Source organism: Sorex araneus, chromosome 11 (genome assembly GCF_027595985.1).
Source record: "Sorex araneus isolate mSorAra2 chromosome 11, mSorAra2.pri, whole genome shotgun sequence".
Taxonomy (NCBI): domain Eukaryota; kingdom Metazoa; phylum Chordata; class Mammalia; order Eulipotyphla; family Soricidae; genus Sorex; species Sorex araneus.
The window spans coordinates 3,073,253-3,088,416 of NC_073312.1; the positions used below are offsets into that span (position 1 = coordinate 3,073,253).

The 15,164-nt window shown below is 61.2% G+C and overlaps 1 protein-coding gene across 3 annotated transcripts in view; it reads right to left on the reverse strand.

Moving 5' to 3' along the window:
- Window positions 1–15,164, reverse strand: part of DOCK1 (dedicator of cytokinesis 1) — a 270,057-nt gene that overhangs the window by 78,865 nt on the left and 176,028 nt on the right. For all 3 annotated transcript variants that reach the window (XM_055119527.1, XM_055119526.1, XM_055119525.1), the window contains exon 28: window positions 3,851–3,952. In XM_055119527.1, the coding sequence (XP_054975502.1) occupies window positions 3,851–3,952 (102 nt within the window). The remainder of the gene's footprint in view (window positions 1–3,850; window positions 3,953–15,164) is intronic.

Below are 15,164 nucleotides of genomic sequence, written 5' to 3' on the forward strand. Positions count from 1 at the left end.
TGAGTCTCCGCTATGAACACGGCCGGGGCCGTGGGGGGCCGCTCTCCTGGGGGGAGGGGCTCACACACACTCCTGCCAGCAGAACCCCTAGGCCCACCTGGGCCACAGAGCCCGGGCCACCAGGCCGACGCGGCCATCACAGCCACGGCCTTGAAGCGCCCAGCCAGTGTCTACCCCTCGCCCCCGCCATGCTGCCTGTCCACGGCAGGACCCCCCCTTCCTAAGGGGTCCATCTCACACGGGTCAGAAGTCAGAGAGTTTCTGGCCCGTCTCCTTGGCCCTTGCTCTGAGCTAGGAGGGGAGAGCCAGAGGCTCCGGGGGGCGGGCGGGGGCAGAGAACGCCCCCCTGCGGGCCCCTCGCAGAGAGCAGCCAGACGGGAACCCAGTCAGGTGCGAGAAGGCGTGGCCAGAGACGGCCGAGGGTGGGTGCTTCTCATTTATTTAATCTGCTGAATCATAATTAGGTGCAATGGCTGTGGAGACCGAGGTGCTGAGCGGAATCCCAAGCGCTGAGCAGGGCTGTGTGCAGAGCCGGGCGGGGCCGGCGGCGGCGGGAAGGGCCGGGAAGGGACGATGCCTCCAGGCCAGGTGCCGCGCGGTGCCCCCTCGGCTGTCCTGGCGGCCGGGCACGAGAGGCCCCTGCCACAGACTGGGCAGGGAGCAGCCGCGGGCAGCCCGGCCTGAGTGCCCACTCGGGGCTGAGGTTGGGGGGGACGCCGGGAGGGGGTCCCGGCACGCACGGCCCCCGGGCACCGCGGACAGCGGCCCCCAGAAGTCACCACCCTCCCAGCTGATGGCATGGCCCGGCCCGCGCAGGGGGGTGTGGGAGCTCCGGATTGTTCCGGAAGGCAAGGCTGTCTTCCCGGAGACGGGTCCTGCACTCCCTCCCTGGCCAGCTGGGGCGCTCCGGGGCTCTGCGGATCCGACAGGACCGCCGGGCCGGGCCGGGCTGAGGCTTCCCAGGACCCGGTGGGGGTCGGAGCCCCGAGGGGCTGCAGGGGTGCAGCAGGCTGGCGCCCTGTCCCCACGGGAGTGAAGGGGTGCAGGGGCGCTGGGGAGAGCTCTGACCTCGCCGCAAGGCTGAGCCGCTGCCGAGCGGCATCTGCTGGACGACGGGACAGCACAGAAAGCCCAGCTGCAGCTTTAACTCAGCCTCCAGAGGACTCCGGAACCTTCTAGAGGCTTCCAGACACTTCCCAAAGCCTCCAAAGGCCACTTCTCCTCTCTGCCTCCACCCGGCCTCCATCCTGCACAGTGGCCGTCCGGGCCACAGTGCACTCAGCCCGGTGGGCCCCAGGGCAGGTGGCCCAGTAGCGTCCAGTCCCGGAGAGACCCGGGTGCCGGCCGGCCCCTTCTCTCCCCACAGGGGCCTCAGGGATCCTCAGGAGAGAGGTCTCAGAGCTGAGACCCTCTCCCCGCACTGGTGGCCAGCACTGGAGGGGCCACTCTCCCGTGGGAACCGAGTCAGGGGCTGACTCTGTGTCCAGCCTCCTACTTCTGGATCAGCCTTCGCCCCTCGACACAGTGCTCACTAGCAGGCAGAGGGTGGGCGTGGCTGCCGGGGGGGACCCCGGAAGTGGCAGCTGTGAGTGGGACTCTGGGCTGGACGGTGGCTGTGACTGAACGGCCGTGACTCATCCTTGAATAACGGCTTGAGCGGGACCCAGGAAACCACGGCGGAGACGCTTCCGACGGGATCCCAGTCAGCTCTGAGCCGGGCCGTCGCCGCAGGGGGCAATGGCCGAATCCTCCCCAGAGACGGTGAGCGGGGAGTGCCCCACCGGGCACTGCGCTGGGCGCACCGGCTCGTCGCCCTGCGGCATAAACCCCTCCCCTCCCCCCAGAAGCACAAATGCTGGTTCATAAGAGAACCGAGTTGCTGGCAAGGAACCGATTCTCTGAACTGCGCCTCCAGGAAAAGTCCCCTGGGAAATCAGGACCCGGACAAGATTTAAGGGTCTCATCAGGCACGGCGGTGCGAGGGGTGGCCATCCGCCAGGCAGCGGGCAGGGGGGGACGCCCATCCGTCCGCGCCTGCGTGTACGAGCGCCTGCCCCAGCCAGACTGCCTGCTTCCCAGCGCCTGAGGGTGGGTGGGCCTGGTCGCTGACGGGGCTGAGCTGGGCTGCGGGCAGCTGGAGACCTACGTTGCTGGGCCGGGCACTGCCGCTCCCCCGGAAACCTGAGGATCACCTGGGAAGGAGCTCTGCAAACCACGCCTCCCTCTGCCTGGGCCGGAGCAAGGGCCTGGGGCACGGCTGGGATCCACCCGGGCATTCGGCGCCTCTCGGATCAAATCTGCTTCCCTCTCCCACTTCCTCACGGAACCCTGGGCCCCGGGCAGCTCGGCCGTGTGGGCACCAGCCCCCGGGCCAGTCACCGGCACCGACACTCTGGTCCCTTCACTCTTTTTTTTTTTTTTGTCCTTTTGCTTTTTTTTGGGTCACACCCAGCCATGCCCAGGGGTTCCTCCTGGCTCTGTACTCAGGGATAATTACTCCTGGTGGGGCTCGGGGGCCCCTCTGGGATGCCGGGGAGCGAAGCCGGGTCGGCAGCACACAAGGCAAACGCCCTCCCCGCCGGACTCTCGCTCCGGGCCCTGGTCCCGTCACTCTTCCTACCCAAGGAAAACTGTAGGGTTTTAAGGTGTCGCCCACTCGAGTGGTCCTCGGAGAGTTAACGGAGTATGCACACACGGAGCTAGACGACATGTGACTGCGGGCTTGCTCGTGTGTGTGTGTGTGTGTGTGTGTGTGTGTGTGTGTGTGTGTGTGGTGGCAACAACCAACGAGGGAAGTGTTATTCACCACAATCCTTTGAGTTTGGGGAAGGGGACAGGGTCAGGTGCTGACCTGATGCCCCCAGCTCAGCCGGATCCCCTGCATCACTGAGTAGGGGCCGCCCTGGCCAGGCCTGAGCACCGCCAGGTGAGACCCCAGACACCAATGCCCTGGTGGGCACTGGCCCCACCTCCTCGGGGCCAGGCTGGCTGAGCACTGCCAGGATGAGCCCCAACTTCCCGAACACACTTGGGGGTCCCCGGCTCCAGTCGGGAATGTCGGGAAGCCGCCCCGCGCGCTGCCCAGGGAACCCCGGGGCGGGCGGGCTGCCGTCCCGACGGCCTCGCCCAGCCGCCAGGCCTCAGGGCAGCCCTGCGTGGCAGCCCCGCCAACAAGTCGGTGCTCGGCCGTTAGCCGAGACCCCAGGGGGGGGGATCCCTGAGTCCCCATCGCCCAGCTGAGCCGCGTGGTGGCTGCGGCAGGCAGGGCTGTGGTGAGCTGGAGACGGGCCCTGAGCACCCGCGGTGAGAGCAACAGAGAGGAGGGTTGGCCGCGGGCAGGGGGTGGCCCAGACCCCGGTGCCCGCCCCGGAGCCCCCGCCTCCCTCAGAGCACCTCCAGGCGCGAAGCCCACTCAACAAAGACTCCTGGGCCCGAGAGAGGGGTCGGGGGGTGGGTGCTCGTCTGGCACAAGCTGACCCGGGTTCGCTCCCCGACACCACACAGGGTCCCCCACGCCCCGCCGGGAGTGACCCCTGCGCACCAGGGTGTGGCCCCGCAGCCAAGGCAAATAAATCAATTTTAAAAAGTTTTAAATGAGTTTAAACAAGGTAAGGCCCCAAAGGGACTCCCGCTCGAGTGGACAGCTGGGGAATGGACTGGGCTCGGGGTCCCCAGGACCAGGGGCCCCCGGTGCCGGGGGAGGCAGTGGGAGCAGGACAGAAGGGGCTCCTCGGGGCCGAGTGCCCACAGAGCAAGCGGCTGGCCAGGCCTGTCTGTCACCCCTTTCCCGCAGCCTGACGTCACAGGGACCCCCTGCAGTGCCCCGGCGGGGCGGGGAAGGGCCACTCACCACCACGTCCGTCCTCATTTTCCCGAAAGTCTTGATCAGATGGGCGTAATGATAATCTTCCATCTGCCGCAAGATCGCCGTCATGCAGGCCACGAAGTTTCCCTGCGGAGGAAGAAGTGCAGACGGTCAGACAGTCAGACGGTCAGACGGTCAGATGGAGGACAGCTGCCGGGAGCAAGAAGGGAGGGTGGGACCCCTCCCGGAGTAGCCATGGGCCCGCCCCGAGCGACCCGCACATCCAGCTCAGCCTCTGTCCGGGCCGGCGTGCCCGCCCCTCGCTGGACAGACCCAGGCTGGGAAAACTTGTCGTTGCTCCTCTCAGGAGCAAGACTCAGGGTGGGGACGGGAGGCCCGGCCCGTGAGCCGGAACCATCCGGAAGGCGCCGGTCCTCTCCCAGACCCGCTGCCTGGCCGTGCCTCTCCCTGCAGGCCCCGGCCTCGCCTTTCACTACTCAGAACACGCTGCCCCCGGTGGGTCCCACTGGAGACCATCCACCGGAGGCCCGGAGAGACGCCTGGGCCCGGAGGGAAACGGAGGCGGGGGGGCGGGGGCTACCCCAGCCAGAGCCGAGGGAAGAAGGAAGGAGCTGACCCGCCGCACGCTCCCCCTACATGAACGATGTCGTGCGAAACGCAGGACGGACACTATCTCCCACGAAAGCAGGCGAGAACCCTGGGGTGAGGCACCCTTCAGGCCGCCAACCAGGTCCCCGGACGGCGCCCGTGCGGTAACTGTCCCCCTCAGAGCACCTGCATGCCGCGAGACAGCCCCACTCGTCTAGACGCGTGCTCTCCCGCGGGACGCGCCGGCCCTGCGCCTCCGGATCCATTTTCTCTCGGGGCAGACACAGGGCGTCCACGTGAGGCCTCCGAGGGGAAACTGAGCCAGCAGGAGCACGACGACGTGGCACGACGACGCGGCATCTCCCACGTGCCCGGAGACGTGAGTGATCTGTGACCGCGGAGTGCTGGGACGTAGCTCCCACACCGGCAAGCTGCGGACGAGCTAAGCAGCGCCGGCTCGCCGTGGGGCGCGGGCCGAGCCAAGTCTGGGCCGAGCACATGCCTTCGAAATAACATACAATTCTCTGGCCTCCCGGGGGCCCGCGACTGGCCTGGAATCTTCCCTGCGCCTCGGAAGATGCTCCCTCCCGGACAGTGCTCTTCCTGAGCGCCCACGCTGAGAGGTGAGGGGTCCTCAGAACGGGCTGGACTCACATGGCCGCCGGCCCCCTCTGACGGGCAGGGCCCCCCACCCCCACCCTCTGGACAGGCACCTGGCAAGGCTCGGTCCAGCCCTGCCACTGCAGGGGGTCGGACACAGGAGCTCAGACTGCAGCTCTGCCCCCAATGGGGCACACTGGGAAGCCCGAATGCTCGCGGGATGAGGAGCACTCCGGGAGCACGGAGAGGCCAGGCAGGAGAGCACGGCGACTTTCGTCCCATAATGGGGACATCGAGCTCGCTAGACTCTGCCGGGGAGAAACGAGAGCCGCCCCAGAGCAACACGGGGCAGGGCGGGGCGGGGGGCGGAGGGCGTGGGCATGGCGTGCCTGGGCGGGAGGGGGCTCCGTCCTGGGGTCCAGGAATGCCCCTGGGCACCGGGAGCAGGCAGGCGTGTCCGGCTGTCACCTGTGCAAAGGCCGGGACGCCGGGCAGGCTTGGGAACACGCGATGGCTCCCAGGACAGCTCGCGGAGGTGGCCGGCTGGCCATGCTCAGTGAGGGGCCCGCGGCCAGGGAAGGGCTCCCAAGCAGCAGTGAGGGGCAGCGAAAGGAAACGTGTTCCCCAGGCCGGGCAGCGGACAACTTCCGGGGCCCTTGGCCGTGCATCTGCTGACACGGGGTCGTGGAGCTCCAAGACTTGGGGCGGCGCAGACCAGGGCTGGGAGACGTGCCTCCGGCTTCCCTCGGGCACGAAGCAGTGCGGGGAGGGCGGAGCAGCCAGGCCCGCCACAGAGACGAGGCAGGGCCCCGCCTCCGAGACCAGGCTAGGAACTTCCTCAGCAACGGAGGCGGAATGACGGGCCCTGAAGCTCGCCAGAATACTGGTGAAGTATCGGAGAGCTGATCAGGGCCGCGTGGGTACAGCCGGGCCCCTCCACACCGCGGTGTGTGTGTGTGTGTGTGTGTGTGTGTGTGTGTGTGTGTGTGTGTGTAGGACAGACATTATTCTACCTTTTTTCTTCTTCTTCCTTTTTTTTTTTTTTTGCTTTTTGGGTCATACCCAGTGATCCACAGGAGTCACTCCTGGCTCTGTACTCGGGAATTACTCCTGGCAGTGCTCGGGGGACCCTATGGGATGCTGGGACTCGAACCTGGGTCCCCCATGTGCATGGCAAACGCCCTCCCCGCTGTGCTATCGCTCCAGCCCCCATTCTACCCTCTTCTAAACGCCATCTGGCAACAGGTTTGAAGAGCACTGGGGGGAGACAGGCGCCTCCTCGGAGACCCTCACCCACCACCGCGATTCAAACCAGGAAGCCCAGCACCCAGGGGGTGCTCACGGCAGCACCAGCCAACGATCCAGCTCAACGGCAAGAAACTGCACGAGTCACAAGTTGTTCTCAGGGCTGTGAGGAAAGCACAGACGGTCCCGCTCAATCCCACCCCAGACAGAGAAGGAGACGATGTCTCGGCCAGCGGGAGAGGGGGCACGGGGGAGGGCGCGGCCTCGTGTGCGGCCCACCCTGCTCCACATACAGCCCCTGGAGCACAGCCAGGGGCGACCTCGAGCAGGGCCGGCCCTGAACACCAACAAGACCCCCGCCCCCTGCCCAAGCAAGACCCAGATGAACAACAAAAGGCGTCTCAGTTACCGCACCAGAAACCACCGTCTGGAACAAACCTACAAGGGAAACTCCGGCTACCGGAAACTGAAATCAAACCGGCTGTCGTGTATTTTCCTTCGCTAAGTCATGCAACAAACCACTGTCACCGTGAGACATGACGCGGCTGAAACATCAAGCAGACAAATGAGTCGCAAGGTTGGAGCATTTCAACTGCATGAAGAAAACGGGGAACAAAACTGGAGGCGATGATGATACACACTTCAGCCACGCGAGGGATGGCGAGCCGGAGGAGAGAGAAAGCCCAGAGACCGCTAGGAGATGCCAGGGCGTCACTGGACTGGAGGATGAGCCCACGGACGTCTCAGAAACAGAAAATACGCCAATATTTTCACGCGGATTCTGGAGGGAGGGGAAAGAACTCGGCCCAAGCTGCAACACTCCTACCCGCGAGAACCCTCCGAGCCCCCTGCCGCCCCCCACCCCTCCACACCACCCTCCCCCCCCACCCCGCCCCATGCTGCTGCTACTGCCTCGGCCCCTTCTCCAAACTCTGAGCCCTTCGAGAGCGGCACTCGAAGTCCCAGAGCTGAATCTCTTCGGGCCCCACATGTACTGGACAGATGGGTGGTCAGGGAGACGGGGGGATGGGATGGGGGGGGAGGCAGGCAGAACGGGGGACAGGTGGGGTGAAAGGAGAGGAGGGGGGACAGGCAAGGGAGCAGAGGCAGGCTGGGGGGAGACGGGAGTGATGACAGCGGTGACAGGTGGGACGGAGACAGGCGGAATGATGACAGATGGTGCCGACAGGTGGGGTGGACGAGGACATCGCCTGGCGGAGACCAAGGTCAAAGGAAGAGGGATGGAGGGACCACACAGCCGGGAGGGCAGTGGCCTTGCACGCGGCTGACCCGGGTTCGACCCCTGCCACCCCAGAGGCCTCCCTGAGCACAGAGCCAGGGCCGTGCCCCGCCCCCCGTAAGGGCATCTGGGGAGTAGAGTGCAGGGGTCTGCCTCCCCACACTGCCCGCCACACGGGGCTCTGCCCGAGGCGTGGCTGCAAGGCCAGGGCGGCCGGGCCCGGGGGTGGTGGGCACCACCCAGGGGTGCCCCAGGGGCCGCATTCACCGGCCGGGCCTGCCGTGGACTAGAGGGTGATTCCCCGGCAGCCCAGTGGCCAGGGAGCTGGCTCGAGCACAGCGGCCCCCGCGCCCAGCCGGTGTGGGGAGCTCAGGGTCCGCGCGACCCCGGGACGGGGCCCTTCCCCGCGCTCTGCGGGCCGGCCCGTGTGTGCGAGGCAGGGGCAGCCCGGAGGCGTGGCGGGCCGGCGAGGGCGCCACTTGCCACTTTGGGGACCCCCCTCCGTGCCCGGTGCCTGAGAGGGTCTCAGACACGCCAGCGTCCCGACAGGCGACACGTGCTGTCCGTCACACGCTTGCAGTCCAAGGGGGCGGGCGACGGCCCTCCTACCCGCCTGCACGCCCAAGGGCGGGAGCGAGCCTCGCGCGGCTTCCTGCTTGCTTATTTACGCAGGACGACCCCGGTAGGGTGGAGGGGAGAGGGGCCAGGTGGGTTCTGGGGATTCCAAACGTTCTCTGGGACCGCTGGGACGGCGGCCAGCTAAGGAGCCGTGCGGGGCAGCTTCTGGGGAGGGGAGCGTCGAGGAGCCGTCGGTCTGCACGGGGGCGGGGGACCTGCACCAGACCCGGGGCTGGATTCCTGGGGACAGAGGCCGAGCACCTGTGGGAGCAGAAACCTCCCAGGGGAGCCAGAGGGGAAGCGGCTCCGGGTCTGAGCTGCCGCCGGGACGCCAAGAGGAGGGGCGCGGGCAGCGGGGCCCCCAGCGGCAGGCAGGGCCCGCGCCATTGGCAGGCGCCAGGACTCACACCGAGTTTCCATAGAGACCTGCCTGCCAACGCGCGCCACCGAACAAATTAAAGTCGATTCAAACGTGCGTTCGTCTCGGCTCGCTCACGTCCGGCTGATGGGAGGGAAGGTTTCGTTCCCTCCCACCCACGGGTGCCAAAGGGCGAGAGAGACGCGACGGAAGGCAAGGGAATGCTGGGAGCTACGGAACAGGGAATGGCCGGGGGCCTGGAGGGGGGGGGGGAGTCTCTCGGGGGAACCCCGGGACCCCGGCGAGGGCCTGGACGGGCTCGGACAGAGAGACCCCCGAGGAGGGTCAGCCACCCAGGGAGGGCACTGCCCCCTCCTCCCGGGCGCTGCGGGCGGAGTGGCCGGCGTCACCTGCCGGGAGGGGCCGATGTCACCTGTCGGGCCGGCGCTGACACACCCTCTTAGCCGGGAGAGAGCCCCTCCCTGTCCCTGCCCCCAGCCCCAGCCACAGAGGACCCGAGCTCGGGCTGCACCAGGAAACGGGCCAGCATCCGAGCAACAGGACGGCCCACGGGGAGACCCCCCTCTCCTGGGGCGCACGGCCAACAGGCGGGGGGGCTGCAGAACCCCAGAGCCCCGTCCACCTCGCAGCAGCAACACACCGACAGAAACAGCCTTCACAGCGAGGGAAGCCCAGGCCCGTTGTGACCCGCTCCAGGCAGGGCACAGGGAGGCCGGGCAGGCTGGCGCTGGTCGATGGCTTCAGCGTGACGGCGCCAGTCAGGACCCCGGGCAGCTGTACACCGAGCCCAGAGGGTCCGGCCGCGAGCGGCCCCCCCCACCCCCGGCACAGGCTCCTGACAGGCAAAGCTGGAAGGCAGAAGGCAGGTCGGCTGCGGGAACTGCGGGTCCGGGGAACGGGGAGCGACTGTCAGGGTCGAGCCTCCTCACGGGGCAACGACACCCCAAAGCTGATGCTGACAGCGTTAACCAACCCTGTGGTCTACGGAAACCCGTTCTAAACAGGGGATTTTCACAGCCGATGGATATTTCCATTGATTTAAATGTCAAGATTTGTAAAAAAGTGTAAGTTAACTGCGTGCCGTAAGCGAGTTAAAATGGCTCCGGGGCCCAGAGAGGGCGCCGTGTCACCGGAGGGGCGCACAGCGAGGGGAGTCTTCAGGGGAAAGAGACAGTGAGCGGTTACTAGCAGGCTGTGTGGCAGAGGAGACGCGGAGGGTGACTCCCAGGGCCCTGAAACGCTTCTCCTGGGCTTCAGACAGAAACCCAGTACCTGGGAAACTCCTTCCGAACCGAGTGATCCCGGGGATCAGGCTTCTCTGCAGACGGATGAGTGAGGGAAGGCGGTGCCCTGGGCGCTCAGGTGTGTCAGGCCCGTGTCTGAGCCTCAAAGGACGCTCCTCACTCACTCATTCACTCACACACTCACTCACACACTCACACATTCACTCACACACTCACTCACTCACACACTCACACATTCACTCACACACTCACTCACACATTCACTCACTCACACACTCACTCACACACTTACTCACTCACACACTCACTCACTCACACACTCACACATTCACTCACACTCACTCACTCACTCACACATTCACTCACACACTCACTCACTCACACTCACTCACTCACACATTCACTCACTCACACACTCACTCACTCACTCACACACTCACTCACACACTCACACATTCACTCACACACTCACTCACTCACACTCACTCACACTCACTCACACATTCACTCACTCACACACTCACTCACACTCACTCACACACTCACTCATACACTCAACTCAACTCACTCACCGCTCATTCACACACTCAACTCATTCACATACTCCTCAACTCATTCATTTGTTCGCACACTCACTCGACTCACTCAACTCACTCATTCACTCACTCATTCACATGTGCATTCACTTACTCAACTCCCTCAACTTACTCATTCACTCATCCACTTAACTCACTTATTTACCCACTTATTCATTCATTCTCTCATTCATTCACTGACTCACCCATTTCACACACACATTCATTCACTCACCCTCACTCACTTATTTACTCACTCACTCACCCACTGATTCATTTACTCATGCGCTCATTAATCCACTCCCTCCCTCCATCACTCATTTCTTTGTCCCTCATTCATTCCATCCCTGAGTGTATCATTCACTCACACCTTCATTCACTCCCTCACTCACATGATTTGGAGTCACTATGGGACTCCTGCAATTGCATCCTGGGAAATCTGAGGATTGTGCTTTGATTCTTTTCTCGTTAAAAGATACACCCCATCCCACAATACTTTACTGTATGGCTAACATTCACCGACTTCGTTTTCACAAAATCCTGCATCGCGGAGTGAGGGGTGTCCATGAGAATGAAGTCTCCCAAATTAAAGTAGCACGCGCGATAGACCACACTAATGCCATCTATTAGCTCTTTTCAACTACGAGCAACAAAATTAAGGCTGTATCTGAAATTTAAATTGAGTGCTCGGTTGAGTTCCTAGAGTGCTAGTATTTCATATCATAGCAGAGACTATAAGGTATAAAATCTAATTTTAAAAACAAAATCAATTTCAATTTTACAATGGCAGTAATTATAGGAAGACTTTCAGAGCCAAATTTTTCAAGAGGGAATATTTGGATCTTAAGTTACCCATAACAATTATTTGCTAACTTATTCAATGTAGAAAATTAAATACATATTCACATTTGTTATAAAGGGTAAAAATAAATTGCAATCCAATTTTACGTATACAATTACAGTTTACGGTATAATGAGAATATATGCTTTGTATACAGCTTCTTAATAGAATTTATTTATTGCCAACTCAAGCCAGAGAGTAGGGCAAGAGAATCCTGTTTTATTTTCATAAGCCCAGGAAATCAAATATCAGTGCCTTGGAGGGCTTAAGATTTTCCAAATCTTTCCCCGTGACACGGAGTATCTAAGCCACACTGGAACAGAAACAAGAGTAATTACGATGAATAAAATCTTGCCAGGGAAGGGAGAATCGATACACCTACACATTTCTTTTTAAATTGACTTCTGTCTATGAAGGGTGCGACTACCATTAGAGTTATCGATCAGCGAACTCCCTCTCTTTAAATCAGAAAGGTAAACTGCCCTCGGTATTATTTCTGAGTTGATAAGGCAGCGGCGTGTCTCAGACTGTGTGTGAACGCCCAGTGGGTGACCCCTAAGGCCTGAGGCACAGGAGCCACTGTGCCGTAGAAGCAGACGGCCTCTCGGCGACGGGGAGCGTGTCTTTGTTTCCAGGAGAGGTCCACAGTGGGGCCCACACTGGCCAATACCCAATGATTATTCCTGGCTTTGTGTTCAGGTGGGACCCCGCAGGGCACCGGGAACCGTACACGGGAACCACAGAGGTGCCAGGCAGAGAACCAGGGTTGGCCAAGGGTCAGGCACGTGCCCTAACCCTCGGGCTGTCTGGCCCGAGAGACTGTTTCTTCCTGTACCCGCTCACACTCTTGTCCAGCATCTCACAAACACAGTCTGGGAGCAGGGCTGGGCCCCAGGGCGAACCCCGGCTGCGAGGCCACCGTCCGTCACGGCTGTAACCCCCAGCCGGCCGGCCCCCCGCTGCAGAGGCCCACAGCGACGGCAGGGTCAGGGTCAGGACACTGTCCTGTCTGGGGAAGGGGGACTCGCCTGAGAGAGTCTGCAGAGCCCCGTCCCCACAGAGCAGGGGTGCAGGGGGAACTGGGCACGCACCCCGCACAGCCCCCGGGGTGCCAAGCCCCATGCCCCAGCCCTCTGCATTCCCCCAAGGCTAAGGACACAGGGCGAAAGGTCAGGAGCAGGGTGTGGACACGGGTGGCTGACCACAAGTGACCCCGACAAGTTACCCTGTGTGTGGAGCAATCACAGGTCACAGCCAGCAAAAGTGGTTACAGGGGGGTAGGGGGGCTGGGAGACCCTTGGGCTCGGGCCAGACTGTCGGGACATGGCCGTCCACACATGGGGAAACGGGCCACGGGTACCCCAGGAGGGAAGGAGGAGGGACAGAGAAAGCCGGGACCCACCCTGTGTCACCCAGGAGGGTGAGACTCGCTCATGTGCACAGTCCAGTGGAGGAGGCAGAGCGGACGCCTCGTCAGGACCCAAAGTGGCGGTGCCGGGGCCGTCATCACAGACTGATGGGGCCCGCCCGCGGCTGGGCTCAGGGATTCGGTCGCAGGAATCCGAGAGAGGCTTCAGCTATTGTAAGACACACTTGAGGAGAGAGGGGCGGAGAGCCTCAAGCAGCCCACGCTCACGAACGTTCACCGAGGAAAATGTTCCCAGAGCTAGGAGACAGCGGGACGGGGGCTCCCGGGGCCTCGGCAGAGAAAAGGTGCCCGGGGTGCACACGCCGTCCAAGGGCAGGGACGGTGGCCGTGACCGCCACAAAGTGCCACGCGGGTAAAATCATTCTGTCTCCTGACCAAGTTCTTCCCGTGACAAACGTGTGACGGGCATGTGACAGAGAACACGAGGGTGCCGAGTGTCCAGGCCACAAGGGCAGAGGTCTGGAGCGGTCATTTGGCCAAGAGTCGCAGCCGTCCCTGGAGTCCACTGTCTGTGGGTCAGAACCCCGTTACTGATGAACCTTGGCTTCCTCGCATAGAAGGTCAGCAGCGACCTTCAAGTCCGGCGCGCCGAGAAGGCCGGAACGGGATAAGCATCAAAGGCCGGCCGGTGAGACGGAATCCAGAAATGGACACGGGCTGGAGTGAGGATAAGATGACCCGGGAAAGACAAAAACGGGATGTTTTCAAGTCACAAAATTTATAAGCCCCCAAAATACTCATGAACGGAATAGAGAGAGAGAGAGAGAGAGAGAGAGAGAGAGAGAGAGAGAGAGAGAGAGAGAGAGAGAGAGAGAGAGAGAGAGGAGAGAGGGAGAGAGAGAGGGGAGAGAGGGGTACCATGTTCATAGTTCAAAAGAATCAATTCAGCTAAGAGGCAATTGATCCGCTGCAACAAATACTCATGTTTACTACAGGAGAGTCTGATTTCTAACTTTATATATAAAGTCAATGGATATAAGAGAGCCAAAAACACTGGACGAAATTATTGAAGGACACACTAGCTGATTTTCAGACTTGGTGAAAAGTGCAGCTATCAACATAGTGTGCTGCTGGTGAAAATACAGATAAACCAAAATGACCTGTGTTTAATTACTTTAGAATAAAGGTGCCCCCCAAAAAACGCAGTGAGTCAGGATGGTCTTTCCAAAAAATGCCATGTGGGAAGGACGAGATTAGACGCTTAGGAAGGATCCACCCGTGCCTCAGGTCATACGCAAAACCAGCTGGAAAGGCCTCACCGATCCAAACGCAGAGCTGAAATACAAGGCGAGAAAACAACAACCTCTAGGAGAAGGTTCGGAAGGAAGGCCCTGGGACGCTGGGCTTGGCAGGTTCTTCTTGGGATTTTAAAAAAAGAAAACATGGAACAAGACAAAACAGACAATAAACACTGAGAGTGGAGACCCGGACTCACTCTTTGAAAGAAAAGGATCAGAGTCTCGTCTTTCGCACGTCAAACCCAGAATAAGATGGCCCCGTGCCACCTCCTCCCTGGGGCCAGGCAGACGGGCCTGGGAGAGGAGGGAGAGAAGGGGGTCGTGCACAGGCGGGAACTGCATCGCCGTCGCTGGGAACTGCGGAGCAGTTCAAAAGTTCCACAGCAAAGCAACCCAGGAGCGAGCAATCCCTCCTGCACCCAGCCCTCAGCCGGAGGGCAGGACCTGTCACAGCAGGGAGATCTGATGCCCAGCCCCAACCCGTCGGCATTACGTACAAGAGTAAAGATATGAAGCATCAACAGACGAGAGGGTGCAAACACAGGGGCTTACATCAACGGGGCACTGCTGAGCTATACAAGGACGGAGACTCGCCACTTGGGACAGGACGGAGGGACCCCGAGGGCTTTACCCCAAGTCAAATAAATGACTAAAAGACAATGTTGGATCATCTCACTTTTTTTTTCCCCAATGAATCACCATGAGATGCAGTTAACAAACTTCTGTGATGACGTTTCAGTGATACAATCACCCATCCCTCCACCAGCTCGTCTCACTTTTAAAGGTGGAATCTGAGAACCAATCAGCCAACCAATCAATTAATCCTCAAAGACACAAAGCAGAGCCTGGTGATGGCCAGAGGCCGGGCTGTGCCCAACAGGAGAAACGGAGACGGGGATCGGGAGGTACAAACGTGTAGCTGTAAAACAATCAGCCCGGGAGATGTAATATACAACCTGGTCACTGTAATTTCTAATGATGCACCGTATTCTGGAACATACACATCACACAGAAAAATTTTTTAGCTCTGCGTGCTGATGACCATCGACTAACTAGGCTTAGTGGGTAGAGCACCCCCAAATACACACGTGTTTGGCCCATCATGCACCTAAGGAACTCAATTACATCTCGGTAAAATGATGTCACTGTCACTGACACTGTCATCCTGTTGCTCATTGATTTGCTCCAGCGGGCACCAGTAACGTCTCCATTGTTAGACTTATTGTTACTGTTTTTGGCATGTCGATTATGCCACGGGGAGCTTGCCAGGCTCTGCCGTGCGGACGAGATACTCTTGGTAGCTTGCCGGGCTCTCCGAGAGGGGTGGAGGAATCGAACACG